Here is a 25,214-nt window from a genome sequence, read left to right as displayed (position 1 = left end):
CAACACCTAGCACAATGGGGTTCTGGTCCACAACTAGGGCTCCTAGGAACTATGGTATTACAAATAATAAAATGAATAAATAAATAAATAAATAAATGCTTCAATGAGAGTTTAATCTACATCAGAGGTGGGCAAACTAATTATCCTGCTCCCGGCTGGGGAGGCTCACCCCGGCCCCTCCCCCACTGTCCCGCCTTCCCTGCAGTGATGCTGCCATGCGCGCAGCGCGGCTTTCACTCGCCCACCTCCCAGGCTTTCCAATAAGCTGTCCTGCTGCTCTGAGCAAGGGGGCTGGGGGAGGAGGGGTTGGATAAGGGGCAGGAGGTCCCAGGAGGCAGGCAGAGGACAGGGAGTGGTTGGATGGGGTGGAGGTTCGGGGAGGGGTGGTCAGGAGACAGGGAGGGGGAGTTGGATGGGGGGAGTTCTGAGGGGGGGTCCCAGCAGGGGGGAGCAGGGGGGTTGGATGGGGTGGGGTCCTGGGGTAGCAGTTAGGGATGGGGGCCCCAGGAGGGGGAGGGGGTGTGGATAGAGGTAGGACAGTCAGGGGACAGGGAACAGGAGAGGGTTAGATAGCAGGTGGGATCCTGGTGGGCGGTTAGGGGTGGGGGGTCTGGGAGGGGGCAGTCAGGGGACAAGGAGCAGAGAAGGTTGGATGAGTCCGGGGTTCAGAGGGGGGCAGTCAGGGGGCCCTCCATACCATTTCGCAACCCCGATGTGGCCCTCGGGCCAAAAAGTTTGCCCACCCCTGATCTATAGCATGGGATTTGAGACAATGGAAAAGAAATCTAAGTAGTGGAAAAGTCATTGGAGAAAGTGTCACTTTACTCCCAAGCAATTTTATGGAACAAAGACCTTATAGTAAATCAGGGGTGGGCAAACTTTTTGGCCTGAGGGCCACATCGGGGTTGCAAAATGGTATGGAGGGCATGGCCACGTAGGGAAGGCTGTGCCTCCACAAACAGCCTGGCCCCCACCTCCTGTCTGCCCCCTCCCACTTCCTTTCAAAACCTCCGACCTATCCAACTCCCCCTGCTCCTTGTCCCCTGACTTGTCCCCCTGGGGACCCCCTGCCCCTAACCGCCCCCCCGGACCCCACCCCCTATTTAAGCCCCCCGTTCTCTGACTGCCCCGACCCCTATCCACACCCCTGCCCCCTGACCGCCCCGTCCTGGGACCCCCACCCCCTATCTAAGCCCCCCTGTTCCCTGATTGCCCCGACCCCTATCCACAGTCCTGCCCCCTGACCGCCCCCTCCTGGGACCCCCGTCCCTAACTGCCCCTCCCCAGGACTCCACCCCCTATCCAACCCCCCCACTCCCTGTATCCTGACTGCCTCCCTCCCCAAACCTCCGCCCCATCCAACAGCCCCCGTCCCCTGACTGCTCCCCGGGACCTTCTGCCCCTTATCCAAGCCCTCCTCCCCTGGCCCCCTTACCATGCCACTCAGAGTGGCAGGACTGGCTTATTGGAAAGCCTGGGAGGTGGGCGAACACAAACTGCGCTGCCCGTGCAGCGGCACCACTACAGGAGAAGGGGGATAGTGGGGGAGGGATCGGGGGCTCAGGGGCCAGGCAGTATGGTCCTGCAGGCCGGATGTGGCCTGCGAGCCATTGTTTGCCTACCTCTGTAGTAAATAGTAAAACTGGATCTATCAAACCTGTTAACACTTCAAATGAATGCATAAGCAGATTTAAAAAATGAAATGTTACACATTTCCTGATAATTCCTGTGAGCTATGAAGAAGAGGAAGAAGTTAGTTTCTCTGGAAGAAATGTGAATGGAACCATGCAAATGAAGAAAACAGGCTAAATATCATCTGTCAGCTACAGAAAATAAAATAACAGCCAGAAAACATGCCATGACAGACAGAGAGAGTGCGTGTGTGTGTGTGTGTGTGTGTGTGTAAAACACTAATAAAACTCACAAAATACTTAGAAAGCTTTGAATTTCTATTGAACCTTCCATCTAAACATCTCACAATATTTAGTAGACTGTGAAATAACCCTCTCAACAGACCTTTGAGATAGGGAAGGAGAAAACACCTATTTAGGCAGTAAGTGATTAATCTGTTTTTACTTGAGGTGTTTTATAGGCATGAGGCAGTCAGAATACTTCCAGCCAAACAAGATACGGTGACATTAGGTTGTGTCACTGCACCCTGAATTGCCTTATTACTCTTCTAAAAATGGACTGGCTTTTTATTCTGTTAAAGACACTTTATTTTGTTCATAAAGATCAAAAATGTCAGTTGCTAGTCAGTTCAAAGTATGGCATGGCATTTTCACGGACAAGTCATATTTTTACTTTTATTAATTCATTTTATGATGCAATTTCAAGTCTTCTTGCTTTAGATTAAGATTTAATATAAATTATTTGAAATTCCTGGTGCCATCCAATAAACTCGGTGTCTGATAATACTGACTGCCATTTCTATAACATCTCTCTTCCAAAGACCTTTACAATCTGAGCAAAACTATCACAATCTGTATAAAAAAAGGGATCACTCTGCTCATCACCGAATGTAGCTACTGTCGTGGCATACAGAGCCTTTAAAAGAGAAGTACTGAAGTAAGTTGAATAGGCAGAATGTAAATTACTCATTTATAGGGATACAATTTTGTCATGGAGGTCAGGGAAATCGTGAATGTGAATAAAGGCCACGCAATCTGGAAATGGCTGTAAAAGCCATTTGATTAGGCGTTCCCTTCATTGTCTTTCCAAAATGCAGTCCATGTCATATGCTGAAGTCAATACAAATCTGTACTGATAATTGTTTAACTGTGTATGCACAAAGTGGTGCGTGAAGCCATGTACATATTATGAATGGTGTGTAGCACTGGTAGAGGTGCCAATTGGGAGGTAGAGCCAGCTGGGAGGGGGGGAGAAAAGGGGCAATTTACACTGGAGCCCCGTTTGAGAGGGTCTTCCAACTGAGTAGCATGGCAGCCTGGCACATGAGGTTGCAGTGCCACTCGGATTTGACCCAGTGGTCCCTTGATGGGAGACCTGCTGACACAAATCTGAATGGAGCTGTGCCCCGGTGCCAGGTCACACACAGGAGGTCAGGGGGAAGCCAGGCCACACCCCATTGGAGAGAAGCCATGCTACCACTGAGGTGGCAATGTAGTTCAGTTGTGCATATCACTTGTTTAGTTGTGTTCTTATGTATGCTGATGTTGTGTACGCTGATGTAGCAAAAATTACATTCTTTGGCTATCTTTCTATGACTTATCACTTTTTTCCACAGCTGTGCTGTGAAATTTACTAAAAATTTCCATGCCAAAATCATAGCCTTACCCATTTGTAATTTAAATCAGGCACTGGGGCTAATACTGCCACACTTTTGAGCAATGCTATGGGTTATTAACTGCTATGGATTAAGTGGTCGGGATATTGGCTTTACAGCACTCAGCTACACAACACCCAACACCACACTGGGACACTGCCTGAATAGTGACTCGGAAGGAACAGTGCCATCCACTGAATCACCAGCAGCATTATCTTTAGTAGCCAGGCATTTCTTGGAAGTCTCCCAACCAGGTAATGACCAGGCAGATTTGGCCCTTCTCAACTTCTGAAGTTGCAGGAGTAGATCACAGGCTGCAGTAATATGCTCTATCCCAGCAATTCTGCCCATTTCCTGATAGCCTGACAAGTATTTTATATAGTCTCAAGCATAAAAATAAAACATGCATACTAAAATATTTTTCACTTATCACAGTAAATGATGAGGCAGAATGTCAGCAACTGGAATGACACCTAATAGAATCCAGAGAACTTTGGAAGGTCAGAGCTGACACTTTTAGAATTAATTAATGGATTGATAGGGGTAATCGCTCTGTGCTGGTAGGCTGAGCATGCTCGTGTATACATAATATTTGTGTAGTGGTTTAGTATAACCTTTCTGTACCTTTAGTTTAAAAGTCAAAAACTGTTTAACATGTACAGGCTGCATCACTTATATAATGCGCCCAAGAGCAGGAAAGACAGAACCAATGCTGTGCTATGAAAAGACATTTAACTAGCAACAACTCCTTGGTTCACATGGGCCAGAGCTGGCTCAGGCAGAAATGAAAGGAGAGGAGAATTTTTTTTTTAAAGCTAGCAAACAATTCAAGTCTTTAGAAAAATCCACAAGGCCTATAGTGAGCATGTTTCTTTAAGCCGCCAATTTCTTTGTTCATCAGTGATTTTTCTATTCTTCAGTGTTACTTTCTAGTCTCATTTAAAATCTCTGTGTTACAAGTAGCTGATGAAAATCCACCCTAGGCAGGAGGACAGGACAATGTCTATGCTGTTTATTCCCTCTGCTGCTCCAGTGCAGAGGGGAGGAATCTTAAGGGGGCAGTGGGGGAATAAATCTCTCATTACCACTTTCTGAGCACATAGGATGGGACATTCAGATCAATACTGAGTTTATTTCCTAGGAAAACAGCAGGTTCTGCGGTGGGAAAGAATTGACAAACTCCTTAGCATCCAATTACAGAGCAACACTGAAGCCTCATTGAAGGCCGCCTGTCATCCAGTAGCAGTGTATTGACAGGCGGAGAAACAACGGTGAAGAGAGAAAGGTAGCCCTGAGCGAAGAGTGGAGAGCTCGATAATGCATTCTTTGTTAATGAATTGACAAGGACCCCTTTAAAAAGGCACATACACTGTGCATCTTCCAGTGTAGGAAATCCTATGACTGAGGATTCCTCCATGCAAGAATATGGCAAACAGTTATTCCAAAAAACACCTCCTTCAAAATCCATGGGTAGCATGGTAGCTTGTTCCCCATGCATCTGAAAGAGGAGGGGATGACTTTCAGTTGCATCAGGTACACAGCCTACTGATCTCTCCCTAAACATGGACCAGTTTTAGTCCAAGCAACACCTCCAAGCAGTGGGACTAGATTAGCTACTTGGATTATTTTAAACTTCTTTCCCCTCTAAAGTGTTCCCTGAGTCATCATTGGCTGTAAGGCTTGGCTGTCAGATCAAGCTCTTGCCTTGGCTCAATGTATTGGTATGGGATAGTGCCAATGATTAACAGATGTTTCCCAAAGTAGATCAATCCTTTCATATCACAGATGAGTATCTACACAAATTTGCTAGACACACTAATAATTTGTCCAGCGGTTTTAACACTATCTATTCAATGGACTGCACTGTTTTGACTTGCCCCATTACTAGTATTTCATTATTTCAAACAGCCTGGAAGGAACATGCAATACTATATATTTCCTCAATGGTTTCTGTTCCCAATAGTTGTGAACTGAAGTGAATAGCTTTGCATTGAGAGAGAGAAAAGAGGTTAGAATTAGGTCTGTTTAATTTTCAATGGTAACATGAATGTTTCACAAGTACATTGGAATTTTGACTTTACTGATGACTACTGACTCCAAAAGGGTCTCTAGGCTACGATCATACTTTTGTTTTCAATGACGCAACATGGACAGAGCTGGTACATTTAGCATCACTGTATGACCTTGTTATTAAGTACTAAACAAGAGCCAATTCTTCCCACAATTTTCTCTGTTCTTTCCTTGTCGCAGCAAGTCAGATTTTGCAAGGTATCGAAAAGAGATACTGAAAACTAGTTGGGAAAATCTGTCAAAATGCTTAAAAGCCCACAGCCTATACTGAGTTTGTTAGAAACAAGAATGAAGGAAGGAAAATCCAGAAGGAACGAATGTTGTAGACGCCTGATCACAATCACACATATGGTGGTAAAAGATCCAAGTGTTAGAAATGCTCCAGCACTAAATTCAATCCACACCTGCCTGCTCCCTTCACACACATGTAATATTCTTCTGGATTTAGTAGCAAAATATTAGACAGGTGCTGGTTACAGCTAGAGTATGTCAACACTGCACATTAAGCCAGGGCTCTGACTCAGGTTTGAGACCAAGCCCCCTTTCCGTCTATGCTCAAATCAGACTTGGGTCAGCAAGCACTTAGGTCCCAGATCATAGGACCCTGCAAGGGGTGGGTCAGAATCAGCGTCCCACTGTGACTGACTCCAAGCCCTGTCATTCTGCTGTGTGGACACAGGTGAAGCTGCAGACCCAAGTCAGAAGGTCTACATAGTGCCGTACGGACGCAACATGGCTGTGAGATCTGGGTCCAGCAATTGTAAACTCAGGTTTACAACACAGTGTGGACACTCAGGCACAGTTTGGAAACACCCAGTCCCACAGACCCAGGTTTAGTGTGAAGTGTAGATGTACCCATAGAGTTTAATGCCAGAAGAGACCAACATATAGTCTGACCTCCTGTATATCACAGGCCACCAACACTACAACTCAATAGTTAAGGTAGAGTTCCATTATGCATTTAAAGCAGGGGGTCAACCTCTGTGCTTTGCATGAAAAATACAGCATAACCTCCCCAAATTTAAGCACTCACTCTGAATACTGAATGGATTTAAGGGCAGAGTTAAAGGTGTTTGGGTGCCTTAATTGTGAATTTTTTATCTTAATATGTCTGAATTTCTTTTAAGTGTAACCTCAACTTTAAATTTCCTGGGTTTGTATTGCTTGGCTTTGGGATAACAACAACCCGAAAATGCTTTTTACCCTTACATTCACAAAATGTATTCTCAACCATAACACCATCTTGACAAATTCCTAGAAAAAAAACTGTAGAAGCATTAAGGTCTCTGCTGAATAAATTTTCTTGAGAGGATGGCACACCTTAAGCCTATTTAAGCAGTACTCATTTTATTGGACTTTTTAAAAACCATGATTTTTTTTAAAATTGTAAAGCATTCACTCTTAACATTTCTCACCATAATTTAATTTAGAAGAAATTAAACCAAAATAATTAGCACTCTATTTTCAGTTCTATAGTATACTAAAGATCAGTAGACATCTCATTTTCTCCTTCCTTTGAACCGGATACAAAAATATGGCTAGTGTTCAGTTATCTTTTAAAATCAAAAATACAAATTCTAGAAAAAAATCTTCTCAGAGAGATAAAAATATTCTTTGGAACCTTATTTTTTCCTTTAAAAAATTACCATTCCTGCCTCTTTCATGAACAAGTGTCAAAATCTGTCTACATCACAAATTTTCTGGCAGAACGAAACAAGGTCCCTAGCAAAATGTTGAAAAGGAGCCATTTTAAAGTCTTTCAATCTCTTAATTTAATCAAAGTTTTAAGAAAATGTTCTAGTTATTAATGAGAACTAACCCTAAATAATAAAATTAGGAGTTCTCTTTTTGTTAAGATGATATTTTGAAAATACAAGGATCTGTTTTCTTCTTAAATGTCCACAGGGTGACTGGCGCCTTTAAGATGGAGCAGGGCACAATGCCCAACTGGGCTTAAGGGAAGGCACCTGGACCTTATAAAGGAGGACACCACTGCAGGCAGGTCTAGGCAGATGCCTTTAGGGAATAAGAAGGCTCCTGCAGGGCCCTATACCAGCAGGGCGAAGATACCAGCTGGGAAGACCAGTGGAGAAGGCCAAACTCCAGGCAAGAGGTGTTGGGAGAGAAGCAAAGACAGACCCTCAGAGACGTGGAGTTGTGCCCAGGTTGGAATGGTGTGGGGAAGAAATTAACTTAAAGCGATAATATACATGGGTTGGGGGGTGGGGAAGCTGGGCCCAGCTAAACCTGGGATGAAGACTTTGTAGGCCTGTGTTCTATTCTGAAAAACTTTGTGCAGGACTTAATAAATTGGACCCCAAAGAGGAAACATTTTGAATATCTAAACTATGTTGACATTAAAGGCACCTGAGTGAAGGGAAAACTGAGAAAGACCTCAGTTGAGCCATGCTTGACCATCAGGGGGAGCTACAGGGCAGTCACACCCATTTGACTCCTCATCAGATCAGTCTTATAATGGGACATTGCTGTTTTTAACATTAACCATGGGTAGACTATTACTTTTCCCATACTAAACCACATACTCCTACAGAGTTGAACTAGAACCTGGTTCTACTGCTCCAAACACACTGGTCTCTCCCATATGAGTTAAAGGAACATTTCAGTTTCCTCCAAACTACAGCACTGCAAACCACCAATGGAAAGAAACATGCTCTTTCATACACCGCACCCTACTTTGTTCCCAGTAAAGCCATCAGTGATGAAAAAAACATAATCCATTGATATCAATGGGAATCCAACTGGGACTAAGGCTATTCACTCACACACACCTTATTTTCTTCAAATATAACTGCTGCATGAGATTTCAAGGAATTGTAAGTGTCATTTGCACTGAAGGGGCATATGAATGTTTAGCATATCTGGCACATAAATACCTTGCAACTCTGGCTACAACAGTGCCATGCAAACGCCTGTTCTCACTTACAGGTAACATTGTAAATAAGAAGCAAGCAGCATTATCTCCCATAGATGTAAACAAACTTATTTATCTTAGCGATTGACTGAACAAGAAGTAGGACTGTGTGGACGAATAGGCTCCAAAGTTTTATATTGTTTTGTTTTTGAGTGCAGTTATGTACAAAAAAAATTCTATTTTTGTAAAATGCACTTTCACAATTAAGAGATTGCACTACAGTATTTGTATGAGATGAATTTAAAACTACTATTTCTTTTATCTTTTTACAGTTTACTTTTTACAAATATTTGTAATTAAAATAATACAAAGTGAGCATTGTACACTTTGTATTTTGTGTTGTAAAGGAAATCAATTAATTGCAATTATTTTTTAAAATTGTTTTTAAATCCCTAAAAATAATATTGACCTGTAACTCAAAACCAGCTTGCTGAATTCTCTTCACACTTGGCAGAAACATTTTCCTTTGCCTTCAGAGTAAATCTAACTATTTTCAGGCCAAACCAGTTTTCCAGGCCAAAGTTATAGGTGGGCTAAAATAAGATGTTACAATGGAAGCTGGCTGCTATCTTAGCCACTCCCTAATACACAAACACACACAAAAGATATATTTTTCATACATGTATGTATGTGTACACACTTACACACACACTCTCTCTCTCTCTCTTTCCTAGTGTTTGTTTGGCTGGCTGTCCAGAAAAGACCAGTGTTCAAAGAATTAAACATTGCTGTGAAGGATTTTCACAGTTAGAAAAAATAAAAGCCCTGACCTGAAGCTATGACCTGAATGTACATTACTGGAAATTTCTCTCAGCAATAATCACATCCCTCTGCTCGCTGGGGAGTATCTGTGCATAATACATTTTTAGACTATGACATCTTTTCTTATCATGGGTTGGTGAGCTCCTCCCATGTGTAGAATACCCCAGTTATCTCTGCTTTTCGGTTTCACTACAGTAAGTAAATATTTGCAAGCCATGTTACTAAAACACTGATTATATGCCAGGCTTCAAGGTCTTATTGCTGGTAGTAAAACACTGAGTTTGATATCCTTTTAAGTCTATTTAATCAGTAATGAATTCCACTGGAAAGGGCACTAAGGCAGTGGGAGTTGAAAACCCAGCACTTTGCAAGACAAAGCCCACTGAAGTCAATGGGAATTGAGAGTGATCAGCACTTCACAGGAGGCACTCAGCAGCCTGAAGGATTGGGCCTTTCAGAGCAATTAGCATTTCAGTCTTCAGCATACAAATCAATCCCGTTGATCCTATGATAGAGTATGGAAGGAAACAATATTGGCCAAAATAAATACCTACAGTAATTATGGTATATTTTCAGAGCATACTTCCTGTTTTATTCTTCCGTGAAAGATCAGGTATGTACACTACAACTTTGCTCAACTGCAGCAAATCTTGTCTGTTCTCCATAGAAACTGTGACTGTGTGTAGAAATTAAGTATCTCCGTTACAATGTAACAAAATAATTCCATTACCATCTTAGGCGTGTGGAGAGTGTCATCTAGTTCTCACACATTTAAAAAACCCACAAGAACATTTCATCTCCCATCAAAAATCTTACAGTTCAGAGACAAGTAAAAAAAAAAGAGAGAGAGAGAGAGATTCAGAAGCAGCCTGAAAGAATGTTGCTGATACAGTAATGAAATGACAGTTCCCAGCTGGACACCACAAGAACAAAATCTAGCTCATGCACTAACTGGACCTTGTAAATTCGGCTACTGAGCATGGTGACATAGCCAATTTTTCAGGATATTTAACAATAAGCAACTGCATAAACCAAGAAAAGATCAAGTCTTCGCTCTCAGGCCTTTTCAAATAAAGCCAAGTATGTTTCTCTTGTGAAGCAGGAGAAATAGCCACGGTTAGTTCACCCAGAATGACCTATTACTTAGCTCATCAGAGTAGCAGGAGGCTGATAGAGGGTTTCCTTTTTCTTCCGACTGACAGGAAAGCAGATTTCCACAGCACTAAAGATACGGACATTCACTTGAGTCTTATTCTTTTCCTTATTATTAATCATTTTATTATGATAGTGCCTAAAGATGAGGGTCCCATGGAGCTAGGTGTGTATATCAGCAGAGTAAGAGACAGTCCTGGCCTTGAAAAGCTTATAATCTCAATAGACAAGACATGCAAAGAGTGGGGAGAGGAAGTATTGGTATCCTCATTTTACAGAAGGGGAACTGAGATGCCAAGCAGTCCTGCCTTAAATCTGCAGAGAATAAAATGCAAGATAACAAGGCAACATACAGTGGTTGTAATTTTTAAAGCAGAGATACTGTACACTGAGTATAGTACATTATATTGGGAGCTTTATTATAGGGAGTGAACAGCCCAATTCATTAGCAAATCATGACTGATTTTTTGTAGCCCTGTATTGTATTAAACTCCTTTGTTGTTCAGACGTTTGGAGAACTGGATGTTGGAATCCATCTTTTGTCTCATTTCCCGCTCCCATTCAGGACCGCCCAGAAGCGGGCATACACTTTGATCTGCGAAGGACAAGGTAGCATTCACTGCCCCTTCCACTACACAGAGCCCCACTGAAAATAATAGGTCTTGAAGATACGTAATGGTCCATTCCCAAGCTCTAAACAGAAATACCAGGACAGACAGATGACTGAGTAAGAAATGAACCAGCTGCAACATGCAGTTAGTGACATTTGAAATAACTTCGCTCTGAGAATTAAAACACAAGAAAAATGAATAAAAAGAGGATCCTAGCAAATATGCAGGAAGTGAGGATTTCGGCCAAAGTCTCTCTTCTCCAACCCAGTTTGAAACCCTCCAAGAAACGTACAGAAATGGCATGCATGTGCAGCTAAACTTGATCCCTCTAAGGTCTGCAGTCTAAGTACAGCACTGACTTGTGATAATGCAGGAAAGACCAACTTGGATTCAGCACAGCTTTTGTGACAAGTGAGCATTGCTCTGACTAACCATTCCTCGCCTCTTTGGGCAGTATGTAGTACCGAGGAACAAGATGGCTGTGTCACCACAATGATTTCCATACCTTCAGAAGGCTTCTCCAGACACAAAAAGGTAACCTGTACCGTGAAGGCACACTTGTCTGCCCCTTTGTAGGCCAGGGTGCAGTATCAGAAGCCACATCAAACAGCCAGGTGTTTCCTACTCATTCCTATGGCCAAGAGGATTTCAGACACGCCTGAGTATTTACTAACCCTACGTTGGCAGAAGCGTTCCTTGCTTCTCACATATACTGAGCAACTTCTGGTTTGGTCCCCTTCTGACATCAGCTCAGCTCCTGCCTCCTAGATCTGTGCAAAGAGGGGACCTTCCCAGAGGTGAAAGTAAGCTGTTACGGTTCAGTACGGCATACTGGCAAGAGCTGGTACACAGCTGACCGTACCGGCAGGGGGCAGCTTCCCCAGGAGGCAATTTAAAAGGGCTCCCAGACACCGCTACCGCAGCCGGAGTCCCAGATAGGGTGACCAGATAGCAACTGCGAAAAAATGGGACAGGGATGGGGGGGGGAAATAGGTGTCTATATAAGAAAAAATCCCCCAAAACGGAACTGTCCCTATAAAAACAGGACATCTGGTCACCCTAGTCCCGGGCCCTTTAAATCGCCGGCCAGGCCCCAGGGTAGCGGCGGCAACTTAAAGGACCTGGGGATTTAAAGGCCCCACCCCTTCTGCCCAAGTTTTCCCCCTGCCCTTTCAGGACCCTGGCCCTGCGTACTGGTAAGTCCCTAAGTTACTTTCACCCTTGGACCCTCCATGTGTGGATCTTCTCCCTCCTGCACCAAAGGCTGCTCAGCCCTCTCCAGAAGAGGAGGCCTCATGGCCAGCTCTGGGCCCACACAGGGCAACAGGCTCAAGACAGAGCATGCAGGGATGAATGCATATTATTCCTCCCCCAGTGCCATAGACTTGCCTGTCACATATCGCCTGGGGCTATACGAACATCATTTTCACAGCCCCTAGTGGCTGCTATGGCCAGGGAAGTGGGAGGGTCCAAGCCAAGAATGACAGGCCGCTGGAAGCACAGCGTCTTTCAGAGAGCTATCAGATTTGGAGGAGGAAGTTGTTGCTCCACTATCATGATCGGACAAGAAGGTGGGAAAAGGAGAGGGGATCTGCAGAGATTTCTTCCCCCAGAATTGCCTCCCATTGTAAGGATATCCTGGGCATGGAAGAGGAAGATACTTTCCCAGGGACCCGACTCATGCCAGGCACCACAGAACAGCACCTGAAATTCCTACCTCTGCCGTTCCTGCAGCGCTCTGTGTATGACGTGTTTTTTTAGGGGAAAGACTTCACGCAAAGCTTCCCCGTGAGCCACATCACACTTCCAGACAGCTCCATATGTGTAATATACAAGGTGGAACAATAATGTGAGGAGGACACAAATGACATCATCAGCCTGTGGATGAGACTATGACATATTTAAGGGACAGTCTAATGATTCTATAAGATGCACCCTTCCATTGATGATGATGATGATGTTGTTATTTAAACAGTAAAAAGCCATACATACTGGAAAGCCCTTGTCACCATAAATCCATTAATCAGAGGAGCTGTGGTCTTTAAAATTAAAATACAAAACACTTAAAGTTACTCCTTTTGCCTGCATGCAAACTTCTTTTAGCTGTTATTTTTGCTTTGAAGACAATGAGATTGCAGGCCTGGCACATTTAATAACCCAATGTTTTATGTCTATTACTAAGGCGGGGAGGGAGTGGGTGCGTGAGAAAGAGAGAGAATGCTGTGTTGTGGTGTTACTGTGGCTTTAGGGGGATGAATAGAATCTTCAGGGTGTGGGAGCCAACAGTGGGAGGAGGCTGTTGGTTTTAGTTTAGTTTGATAGATTGACTGAGTTAAGATGCTCGGTACATAAGTTAACTCTATATGTAATACAGATTGTTAAATTACTAGCAATGAATTATTATTAAGATTTGTGGATTAACTGAATACAAAACAATACATGTGTATGTCTGTGTGTATCTATCTATCTATCTATCTAAATGTGTGTGTGTATTGACTCTAGGGTAATTACTAGAATGATTTTACCAAGAGATGTGGTGGATTCTCCATCGCTGGAAGCCTTTAAAGGGAGCTCTTTTTCTTTAAAAATGTGCTTTAGCTTGACCACAATATACGAGTTTAATGCAGGATGAAATTCTGTGGCCTGTGCTATGCAGGAGCTCAGACTAGGTGATCATAATTGTCCCTTCTAGCCTTAAAATCAATGAATAAATACTGCAAACTACTCTAGAAGGCTGCGCTGTCGATGCTATTAATACCAGCCTTTATGCACCTTTGATACTGCACAGTGTCAACAATATAATTTAAAAAGGACAACTTGGCCCACACTGCTTCAGACAGAAGTGTCTGTCAAGCTCTGTCTCATTTATGTGGGCTCTGTGTGGTTAAAATGATCTGTCATTACACTGCAAGCATATCTGTTCAACACTTACAGTAGGAAACAAAAATTTGGACAGGAAATGCTCACAGACAGCCTGTAGTGGACTGTCACAAACTGAACAATCAAAAGGGCCACACAACCTGCCATTACCTGAACAACAGTGACATTAAGAAGTCAAAGAACCTTTTATATACCCCTGAATGGGCTTTAGGGGGTTAATGCTAAAAAAACATTCTGTAGAAAATACCCTTTGGAATTTCCGTTCTCTAGGAAACATCCCTGCCGTAACATAGGTACATGGGAACTGGCTCCTTTAGTCTGGTTTCCTGTCTCCAAAAAAGGCCAGACCCAGATGCTTTAGAGGAATGTGTAAAACTCCCATAATGGACAATTACGCAGTTGGATACCTTTGGGTTAGGAGCAAGATGGGGAATCTCTGTTCCTAACCCTGGGACAGGCAAAAGTTAGCTTATGCCCTGAAGTAGGAGGGTTGATTAGCTCTCATACAATTCTGCCCTAGCTAGTAAAACAGAGGATATTTTTATTATCCATATAAAAGTGTAGCCCTTTTTTCTTGCCCTCAGTAGTAACAACAGTGGAACAAGACCCACTTCAAATCTGCTCATCACAAAGACTTCTGGCAGGACTACAGTACTGCAGGATAGCAAGAAAGTGCCATGTTCCCTCTTTCCACATGCTGGCCCGCGGAGCTCTTGGGAGCAGCAAACCAGCTAAGCAAACCTGAGTGTTTGAGATAAACATCAGACCCAAGCATGTACCTCTGCAAAAGATTTGTTTTGCCCTTTTGAAGATGGAAAGGAAAGTGTGGCAAGTGCCAATGTTTAGTCCATCAAAATTACAGTTAGCTAACTCAAACACACTCAGTCAAGAGAAGCCATCCCCTAAGCAGGACTGTATCTCCAGGCTGAATCTCTGACCCCAGGGCAGAACAATGCTGGGCTGTAGTAAGAAATACTGTGCGTCTGTGTTTCTCACCATATATTTAGGTAAGCTTTCACATTTCAAGGGTCATGATCTGCTATGGAACTGAGAGTGCGGGAAGCTCAGAGCCTTTACTGCTCCAGCACCAGCACATGAAGGGTTCCACTGATATTACTGCATCTGCAGACCGTTGTGATTTGTACGTTGCGAATGGTTCCACGTTAGAGCTGAAAGGGATTTGGCTGTGGAATCAGCGAGCATATTTGGGCAGAAAGTTATACTCGATGAGGTTGCTGGGGCCGTGAACATCCTCAACTGCGGGGTTATAGCCAGTTGCTGTGGATGCGCTTATTGATGATTGATGGGAGGGGTCCATATCACTAGTACATATTTAAGGCTTATCGAGAAGCGCCTAGAGCAAAGGACAAATGCTCCCTTTTTAAAATGGATGTGTATACAAATAAATAAATAAATAAATGTGTTTGCTTTACTGGCAACATCCTGGATTTTTACTGAATGTGCTGGCTGAAACTGAACTGGAACAATTTTAATCCTAGGTTAATGAAGATTTTTGTTCTGAAGTAATAAATAATAGAGTCAAGGAGATACAGTTAGAAGTTCAACAACTGCCAAAGCATGGAGATTACATTTCATACAGACCTATGTTTGCCAATTACTTACATTGTCACTGCTCCTGTAAATGAATTTTTTTATTCACCTGTATTGCCAGCACTGAAAGCTGCTACAATTACGAAATAATTAAAAGCAACTATTGGCAAAGAGCTCCATCAGCCAGCATTGGAAGAAAATCTTCTCTTAAAGTTGCTGGAACATGTCTCATATGTTACTTTACTTATACTAAAGCAAGTAATCACTTGTCACAGACCCTGTAATTACTGCTCAGAGATAGAGGCATGATAACCAGCTCAAACTACAGATTCAATACACAGCTAGAACAAGAAGTCTGTGAAGCCCTCACAAGATCCAAAAGAGTGAAAATAAAGCCAGGAAGTCAGCGTGACATTATATGCATTATAATTCCAATGATACATCCTGAAATTGTTAAGAATAAAAAAGCAATTCCATTGTGGATCTCCCCTGCTATAACTGTTTACAGGTTAAAATTGTTTACTTAGTCTGAATTGGTAAAAGAAAAGCAAGGAGTCAGAGTCTAGGCTTATCCATTAAAATCTTTCATTGAACACGTTTTCCCTGTTGCAATCCTAGATATGTAGACCCAAATTGCTCATCTGTACAGAGAGAAGATTTCCTCCACTGGTAACTAATCATGATTATTCGGAACACTTGGAAGTCAGATGTAAAAAATGTACTAAAATGTTAGCTAGAATAGTTTTGCAGTGTGCATTTCTTGGCTCCAGAGGATGAAATCTCCTTATGGTATGCTGAGAGTACTTGCTCACATACAGGAGTTCCTTCTTCTGGCTGATCTAATGGATCAGCTCACTAGGAAACGACCATATTTCTGGATCCAAAGTCTAAGTATTGCATATGGTTGTCAGATAATCATGGTGCCACTAAGTGAAAGGTCAAGGGATTGCTACACACCAAAAAGGGATGCCGATTTTTACCCACAATGTTGTGACAATTACAGCACATAATACTAGGATATAAAGTGACACTATATAAAAGATACAGTAAAAAATTCTGTACTGAGTAGAGAACTAGATGATATTAAAGCAAGGATGATACTAATGGCTATAATTCAGGTTACCTATGCATTTTCATTACAAACACACAGACACAAATGTCATTTCAGTCACAAATTTTCACCTTCCAAGCTGAAATATCCCAGACCCAGTCTCTGCCCAAAATTAATCTGCTTCAGAATGTTTGAGCATTTCTGAGAGAGGAGAATGGGAGCAATGGAATAACTGGGGGTGAAGATAAAGATTTGGCAGGTGTGACTAAGTGGGATTTTTTGTAATATTTTTATGAACCCTATATGTGTCTCAGTTTCTTCTATATGCTGCATTGTTACCCAGTGGGGAGAAAAGGACTGTTTGCTCTTGGGACAAGCTAGGAGATAGAGGTGTGGATGTTGCCTACCTGTTTGGCCGTTAATCCCCACATCAGTGGACCTCTTGAGAATACAATGGCAGATCCAATTGCCCGGACACTGAGCAAGCAATGACCCAAAGGGATATGGACTTCACTGCCTCTCAGCAATGAGACTGAGCAGTATTTCCCCACCTGGAGAACAAAGGACTGGAGAGGTGCGAGGTGGGGGTTAACATGGACTTGGGAAGCAATCAGGCACACCTGGGCATCTGACAAAGAAGCTCAGATAGACAGAGAGAGATGGAGCTTGAACAACGGAGTCCACTTCAGCTTGGCTTGGCTTGGCTCGGCTCCGTGTTAACTAGAACGGACTATGCTTTAATCTTCATTCTTCTATGCTAGCCTAAGGACTTCCTGTGCTGTGTTCCAGATGATTAATAAACCCTACTCTTTTGATAATGCTGTGTCAATGTCACTGCAAATGCTTGGAGGGGTGCACTGATCCCTAAAAACTTTACAAGTCTCCATCGGGGTCTGTCTCTGCTGGACTCACTGACTGGAGTTCACAATATGAAGCAGAAGTGCTTCAGGTCCAGAGGTCCAGTCTAAGGAGGCGGTGAAGTCATGTGGCTTATCCTGGAGGAAGAGTGAGTTCCATGGCACACCAGAGGGCTTCCTCCTATAGACCGTTCCAAAGCTGAGGCCATAGCACTGATCCTATGGATCTGTGACAGCAGGGAAACAGCCCTTAGCAAGGAGTTTTAATACAACTAACTTATGGGCCTTTGAAGAACACAGTACGCACATGCACAGCCATTTATCAGAGACAACTGCCTGATGTCCAGCAGGCGATAACTTAGCTGCATGTTAAAAAATTATTGGAGGTGTGATCTTTTTATGGGTATGGGCCTTCTGCATTCAGTGCACTGTAAATTTAGTGGAGGAGACTTGCCCCATTCAGGCCCCAAATCCAGCAGAGCACTTAAGCACATGCTTAACTATCAGCATGGGAGTAGTCCCATTGATTTCAAAGGTAGTAATACTTCAGTGGTAGTTAATACCCATAAAGCCCTTTGAAGACTGCAAGTGATATGAAGGTGCTAACTACTAAAGCTTAAAATTTTATTTTTGCAACACTTTATTGTTTTAAATATTAGAAAGCAAATGGGGGATTGGAACAGAGAAACTTTCTACAGACTGAAAATAAATTTTATGCTACAGAATATGTTTCTGTTGTAATATATTGGGAATAACACCAGTTATCTGGGACCTGTGCTGTTCAACTCAGAATGGACAAAAATCAATTATTTAAAAAAAAATCTGTTTTTTTTATAAAATGCTTTTTGAGGAAGAAACCTATCTAAAGATAGTTTTAATTAAGATACATTATAGCTCAAAGATATCTCATCATGGAATAGGGCTTATAAATTCTGATTCTACAGTATGAGACAATATATTCATGTAATGTTTAAGAAAGGTTTTGTAAATGAGTTCCAATAGTTGATGGATTAGGGACCCAATCTTGTGGGGTTCCAGGGGCTCCTGTACAGAGATGTTTAGTTTTGCAGTTCTCAGACTATGGATTTGTGTCTCCAGAGATAACATGCTTGTTAACAGCAAAAATATTTTAAAATAAATAAATAATATACAGAGGTGAGAAATAACAGACCTCAACCCTATTGTCCCTTTGCAAATTTATGTACACAGAGTCAATTCCTTACCTCTCTCTAAAAGTGCAAAGCTTCAAAAAGTTCAATGACTAGAAGATTGTTGGGGGCGAAATAGATCTGGACAAGGAGAAGAAGTGTGGAGATAATGTGAGAAGGGAGCCACAGGCAGTAGAAACAAAAGTGAAACTGTTTGACCAGCATATTCCAGAAGTCTTGAGGTCTTTCTGAGTGTAGCCTTCATTGATTTGAGATCTACCATACCATTCTCTCACTAGAAGGGAAAACCTATAATGGCAGCAGGCTATAAAAGAGACCCAGTTTGGGAGTAAGAATCATTCAATAAATATGTTTGCTGATGATGTTTTAAAGAAAGTCACACCAGTGAACTGGTGGAAGTCACTTAAGCACTTGGATTCAGAGACCCTTGAAGTGATAATTTCACTTTTAACATCAGTAGCTTCTTCTGCCGGTCTAGAAAGAATGTTTTCTTCCTTTGGACTAAGTCATTCCAAACTGAGAAATCGTTGGAACCTGAAAAAGCAGGAAAGCTTATTTTTCTTTTCCAGATTATGAACAAACAGGAAAATGAACGAGAAGACGACTGAGTTAGCTGCAGAAGCCAATATTTTAAGTTTCTCATGTTGATCTGGCTTACATAGTTTAATTTACATAGTTTACATAATTTAATTTTTTTAAAATATTTCATTTAACTATTTTAGTTCAAAACAATTTTAACAAAAACAAACCTGATTTTAAAAAACTTGAATGTTTAACTAAATTTAAAAATTCATATGCTTGTTTTATTAAAATATTATATGTTTTCTGTTGAAGAAAAAAATCCAGAATACATAACATTGTTGTTTTAGTTAAATAAAACAATTTAAAGGTCTGTCTGATGATGTTCTCCTCCATACATCATGGCAAGAAAATCCTCCCAATATTAATGATTAACCTGTTGAATTGGAGATAGTTCACCTCCCAATGACTTCATAAATATCTGCTTCAATCACCTTTGGTAAATGAAATAACCAAACAATCATTCATTTTCTGATGTAACTGTAAAACTAATCTGAAAAGTTTTCAAAATAAATCACTTAAAATGTATAGTGTGTACCTTCTAAAAATGAAACCTACATCTATCTTCAAGTTGTGAAGAATATGTATTAAGGTTATAACAACCAACAAGAATGCACTTTTATGTAGAAATCCATGATTAAATCGAGTCTTCCTGACTAGTGATTTAAATCAAATCTACCCTGGTTCAATTTATTCATAAATGATCCAGAAAAGTGGGTGAACAAAGAGGTAGCAACATTGGCAGACAATACAAAATTACTCAAGACAATTAAGGCCCAAGTTGACTGCAAAGAGTTACAAAGGAATCTTACTAAATTGGGTGACTGGGCAAGAAAATGGCAGAAGAAATTCCATGTTGATAAGTGAAAAGTACCACAAATTGTAAAAAATAATCCCAACTATACATACAATATGATGGGGTCTAAATTAGCTGTTATCACTCAAGAAATAGATTTTAGAGTCACTATAGATAGTTCTTTGAAAACATCAGCTCAATGTGTAGCTAATTATGTTAAGAACCATTAGGAAAGGGATAGATAATAAAACAGAAAATATCATAATGCCACTATATAAATCCATGTTATGCATACACCTGGAATACTGCATGCAGTTCTGGTTACCCCATCTCAAAAAAGATATATTAGAATTGGAAAAGGTGCAGAGAAGGGCAGCAAAAATTATTAGAGATACAAAACAGCTTCCGTATGAAGAGAGATTAAAAAATCTGGCACTGTTCAGTTTGGAAAAAGACCACTCAGGAAGATATGACAGAGGTCTATAAAATCTTGACTGGTGTGGAGAAATCGAATAAGGAAGCATTATTTATCCCTTCACATAATACTAGAACTAGGGGTCAATTGATTAAATTATTATGCAGCAGGTTTAAAACAAACATAAGGAAGTACTTCTTCACACAACACACAGTCAACCTGTGGAACTCCTTGCCATGGGATGTTGTGAAGGCCAAAAGTATAACTGGGTTCAAAAAGAAAGAGTAAGTTCATGGAGGATAAGTCCATCAATGGCTATTAGCCAAGATGATAAGGGATGCAACCCCCTTCTCTGAGTGTCCCTAAACCTCTAACTGCCAGAGACAGGGACTAGAAAACAAGGGATGGATCACTCGAAATTGCCCAGTTCTGTTCATTTCCTCTGACGCATCTGACATTGGCAACTGTCAGAGACAGGATACTGGACTAGATGGACAATTGATCTGATCTAGTATGGCTGTTCTTATGTTATCAAGAAGAACACCAATTAAATAATTCATTCATTCTTACAAGATACTGCAAATATCACTGCATCTGTCACCCTCTGAAGTGTGTTGGTGCCATCTATATGCACTTACCTTCCTAGCTCTTCCCCAATTTCATAAACGTCTTCCACCTTCTGTTGTTTGAACACAGCCATCCCTGGACTCCTCATTGATGCACTTAGATAACGTGACTGGAATATAAAATACAAAGATGGTAAATTGATTGTGCAGTTTAAGAGTAGCACAAGCTCAACCACAGTAAACAATCATTAAAAACACACGTCGTTGTGACTCTATTCCAGTCATTACGTTCAAAGTTACCATCAGCTGATGGCTGTTCTGTGTGAAATAAATGTGGTGGTGTGAGTCCAGCTGCCAGGACCTGATCCTGGGTGGTGCCGAGTACCCTCCACTCCTATTGGCTTCCAGTAGTGTATAGCACCATGCAGAATCGAGCTCCGGGTCCTCACCCAACAAAATGCTTAAGCACATGCTTAACTTAAAGCATAGATATAGACCTATTGACTTAAATGGGACAAGTCACATGCATAAAGTTAAGCACACGCTTAACTGCTTTGCTAGATCAGGCACCCTAAGTGACCACCTCATGGAAAAAAACACCATCAGAATCAGCACAATTGGCCTCCAGGTGGGCAGTCTCAGTAGAGAGGCTCAGGATAGAATGGGCCAGGAAACCGAAATTCCTTTTTCCTGCTTGAGATGGTCAGTGTTGAAGCACATTGGTGGAGCAGCATGGGCAAGCTTGCACTACTGCTGTGTAGATCAACAGAGGGATTTGGTCTCCAGGCACTTCTCAAACATGAGTCATTTCAAACAAGGGGAAAAAGCAGCAAGGGGCAGCTCAGCACTTGCATACCTATTACACTGCACAGCCGTGAGATACAATCAGGTTCATTTCCCAGGTCAGCTCCCTTCCTGGGAAACAGTGTCTGAGAGATCTGCAGAAGCAGGGCCCGACACACGGGGTTTCAGGATCAGGAGCATATCACATTTCTATGTAGTGACTGCCTCTGACTATTTTAGGAGCAGTGATGGATTTTGAAGGGTGTCTTGCCCAAAGGAAAGTTATGGTAATATAAATCACAGGGCCTTGACAGGGTGGTAAGCAAGAGAAGTAAGTAGCTGGGTGGCCTAGGAAGAATAGTCCTTACTTTCTGTGCTAGAGGTATTGGGTTCAAATTTGGGGGATGTTCTGGTGGACAGGAATTACATTTTAGGCTCCAAATTTTGGGGGCGGAGGATGACACAAAGAACAAACCACAATTGATAGATTTTAGTCACATAATTTAAGACACTATTGGAAGGTGATCAGACGCTACAGGCATAAGGGCAGTGTAAGAACCTATACAGAACAGAATTCTCCAATGCAGAGCTCCTAGGCTTTAATTTTACATTACAACATTTTTGAGGCAGCTGCTGTGTGAGAAGGAACTAAAAAGCCTATCTGAAAAACTTTTTTTAAGTGTTTATTCGTTCAAATTCCTGTGTAGCAGGTGTTTTATCCCAAGGAGTTTTCATAATAAAATTAAAAGGATAATGCTAATGTGAGTGACTCTCAGCAAGGGAAAAAATTTAGGCCCAAACAGGGTGATCAGATGTCCTGATTTTATAGAAACAGTCCCGATATTCGGGGCTTTGTCTTATATAGGCACCTATTACCCTTTTTAATTTATTAGTCTCTAATGTGCCACAAGTACTCCTTTTCTTTTTTAAGATCCAAAGTGTGACACTGGAGTTGTTAGAAACGGGTCAGAATGCCCTATGGATTCCATTTTTTAAAAATACTCCCCCAAAAGCTGACCCCTCGACCAGATCTCTTTTAGGCACAATGTTGCTTTTCATTGTTATCCACTTAGTTCAGAGATTGCTACCTCCTGAGCGGAAGTACAAGATCATGGACCCTGTTCCTTAGGGCAGTGATTCTCAACCAAGGGTTCACTTACCCCAGGGGGCAAGCAGAGGCCTTCCAAGGGATACACCAACTCATCTAGATATTTGCCTAGTTTTAAAACAGGCTACATGAAAAGTACTAGAAGTCAGTACAAACTAAAATTTCATACAATGACTTGTTTATACTGCTCTATATACTATATTAGTGTTTGTCAACCTGGGGGGGGTCGCAATTTATTTTATAATTATACAGTACAAGAGAAAGTAAGCAATTTTTCAGTACCAGTGTGCTGTGACACTTTTGTATTTTTATGTCTGATTTTGGAAGCAAGTAGTTTTTAAGTGAGGGGAAACATGGGATATGCAAGACAAATCAGCCTCCTGAAAAGGTTACAGTAGTCTGGAAGGATTGAGAATCACTGCCTCAGTGCACATCCCCACAGTAAAGATTGATAAGTTTTAAAATGGGAGCATGCTGAGCAGCTTACAATATGCTTTGGTCTTTCCTGTGTAAACAGGACCCCACGGTTATACTCATGTCATGGACCCATGCTACAGCTACTATGCAGTTCAATATTTTTAAGTATGTTTGTACATCCCTTACCACACCTCTCAATTCAATTCTCATTTGTCCATGTGGATTAGCCCCAATGCTTGCAAGCAATACATTAGGAACTCCCAGTTTTTGTATCTCTGTACAACTCTTATGAGCTTTTTAAAGACTGTCTTGCACTCTATAATACTTTTGCACACAGGAGAACTAGGAGCATAAGCACATCAAAACCTATTTTGATCCTTTAAAATTATGTTTGATCTAAGTGCTGCAACAAGATATGGCTAATTAGATAAATTAGTAAACTTGTAATGTCTTTAGACACTGTGTTAATAGCTTTGAAATACTGAAAAACCATTGAAAGGGACTCTGCCAAATTGAAACTCATGTTCCTTTAAAAGATTTCCCTGTGTTCCCAATACTATCTTAAATCATAGCACGGAAAGAGTTGTACAAATCGAACTGCCTTATCACAATTCATGCTGTTAGTTTGCTTTTTCCACTGCATAGACTAGCCAATTTATTCTCACTCTTTTTTTGGGGGGGGGAGGGAGGGAATTGTCAGGTTTTTACACTTAGGAAACAAACACTGTGGGTTACTGGGATTCCTTTCCAAGGATAGTGTTTCCATTTAAACTAAGAAAGAAAATCAAGGAAACATTCCCCCCACTGCCACGTACTGCTTTCTGAAAGCCTGTTTTAACAAAGCTTATATGTTGGGCCTACAATTACTTCTCAGTGACCCCTAGTCTCAAGAGGAAAGATTCCTGTCTGAATGTCACATCAACCCTTAACCTGAATAGTGAACTATGACTAACATTTACACTCATAAAACCTTATCAGTAAATGAAGGGATGCAAATAAGATTGCAAATCCCATTTTTAAAAAGTCCAACTCATCTGATCCTTGCAAAGGGATGAAGAGAACCAGTATCTGGTGCCCGCCTCTGCTAGTCCAGCCTTTTCCATAACTATTTAATACATTCCAATAGCTCTCACTAGATGCTACATTTAACATCTTTGTTGTGCATGCTTTTGTACAATACCATTTTCTTAGTATTTTGAGATCCAGATCAATTTTGTGATCATTCATTTTCCTTTCCTTACCGTTTCAATAATATACGATAAGCACTCCAGCTGCCTAACTGATCAGGATTGCCTGGTTATATGCCCATGCCTAATGTCCATTATCCATTCATATTTTAGTAAATGCTCTACAGAATTGCCTTTCTGTGATACCCAAGTTTCAGATGCTGAAATGTAGCTCATTTGTTCCCTAAATCCTCTTTTGACCCTTTCCCAAATAATGATAGGTTCTACTACACTGTAAAGTATTGACCCCAAGGAAACAATGGAAATCACCACACTGAAGACATGTAAAACTAGAATGGATAAAGCACTAGAAAAATATACAGTAGGGAACAATTCTGTGCTGCTGACAAGGGTGGACTAGATGAGCAAAAAGGGCTTCTATCTCATATTCCCCCTTTCTATCTTCATTCACCTTCAGAGATCTTAATCTCCCTTGTTGATTACCATTGCTACATGTTGAGCATTCTGAAAGGTTCAGTAATCTGTTATTTTGTTCATTGTTTACTATTTTGTTTTCTCCTCCCCAATCTAATCCCACTACTGGCATAAAAACCTCTGTCCTCCAGCTGAAAATAAACAGCTCACTAGCAGCTTCACCCAAACTAGTGCATCCCTCAGGCAATTCTTTCATCTCCTCAAAAAAGTTCTAAGATCAGCTCTGCTTAGGGTTTAAGGAAACAAGTTTACTACCTTGTGTTGGGTATCTTAAAAAAAAAGCTTGTAAGGCATGCAGTGCAGAACAGTACATATGTCCATTCAGAGAAATTTTTTTATTCATAGATGTTAAGGTGGGATTTTCAGAAGTGCTCAGTGCTTACCTAACTCAGCCCCTCCTGACTTTATAGGAGCAGAGTAAAGGCAACTTGAGGACTTTTGAAAATCCAACCCTTATATGGTGTTCATATCACTTTGCAGGAGAAAGTTCTAAGTGTGTGCAGCAGTACACAACTAATGGCAAGGCATTTCTGGGAAGAGACTTATCTATTACAGTACTAAACTCTCC

At 41.5% G+C, this 25,214-nt stretch overlaps 1 protein-coding gene across 3 annotated transcripts in view; it reads right to left on the bottom strand.

The window, feature by feature from the left end:
* DAPK2 (death associated protein kinase 2) overlaps window positions 1-25,214 on the bottom strand; it is an 89,740-nt gene that overhangs the window by 59,197 nt on the left and 5,329 nt on the right. For all 3 annotated transcript variants that reach the window (XM_038420541.2, XM_038420539.2, XM_043493288.1), the window contains exon 2: window positions 20,750-20,847. In XM_038420541.2, coding sequence (XP_038276469.1) covers window positions 20,750-20,826 — 77 coding nt within the window. In that variant the 5' untranslated portion in view covers window positions 20,827-20,847. The remainder of the gene's footprint in view (window positions 1-20,749; window positions 20,848-25,214) is intronic.

Source organism: Dermochelys coriacea, chromosome 10, assembly GCF_009764565.3.
Source record: "Dermochelys coriacea isolate rDerCor1 chromosome 10, rDerCor1.pri.v4, whole genome shotgun sequence".
Classification (NCBI taxonomy): domain Eukaryota; kingdom Metazoa; phylum Chordata; order Testudines; family Dermochelyidae; genus Dermochelys; species Dermochelys coriacea.
The sequence above is the reverse complement of the archived record's forward strand: the minus strand, read 5'-3'. Positions and strand labels throughout refer to the sequence as shown.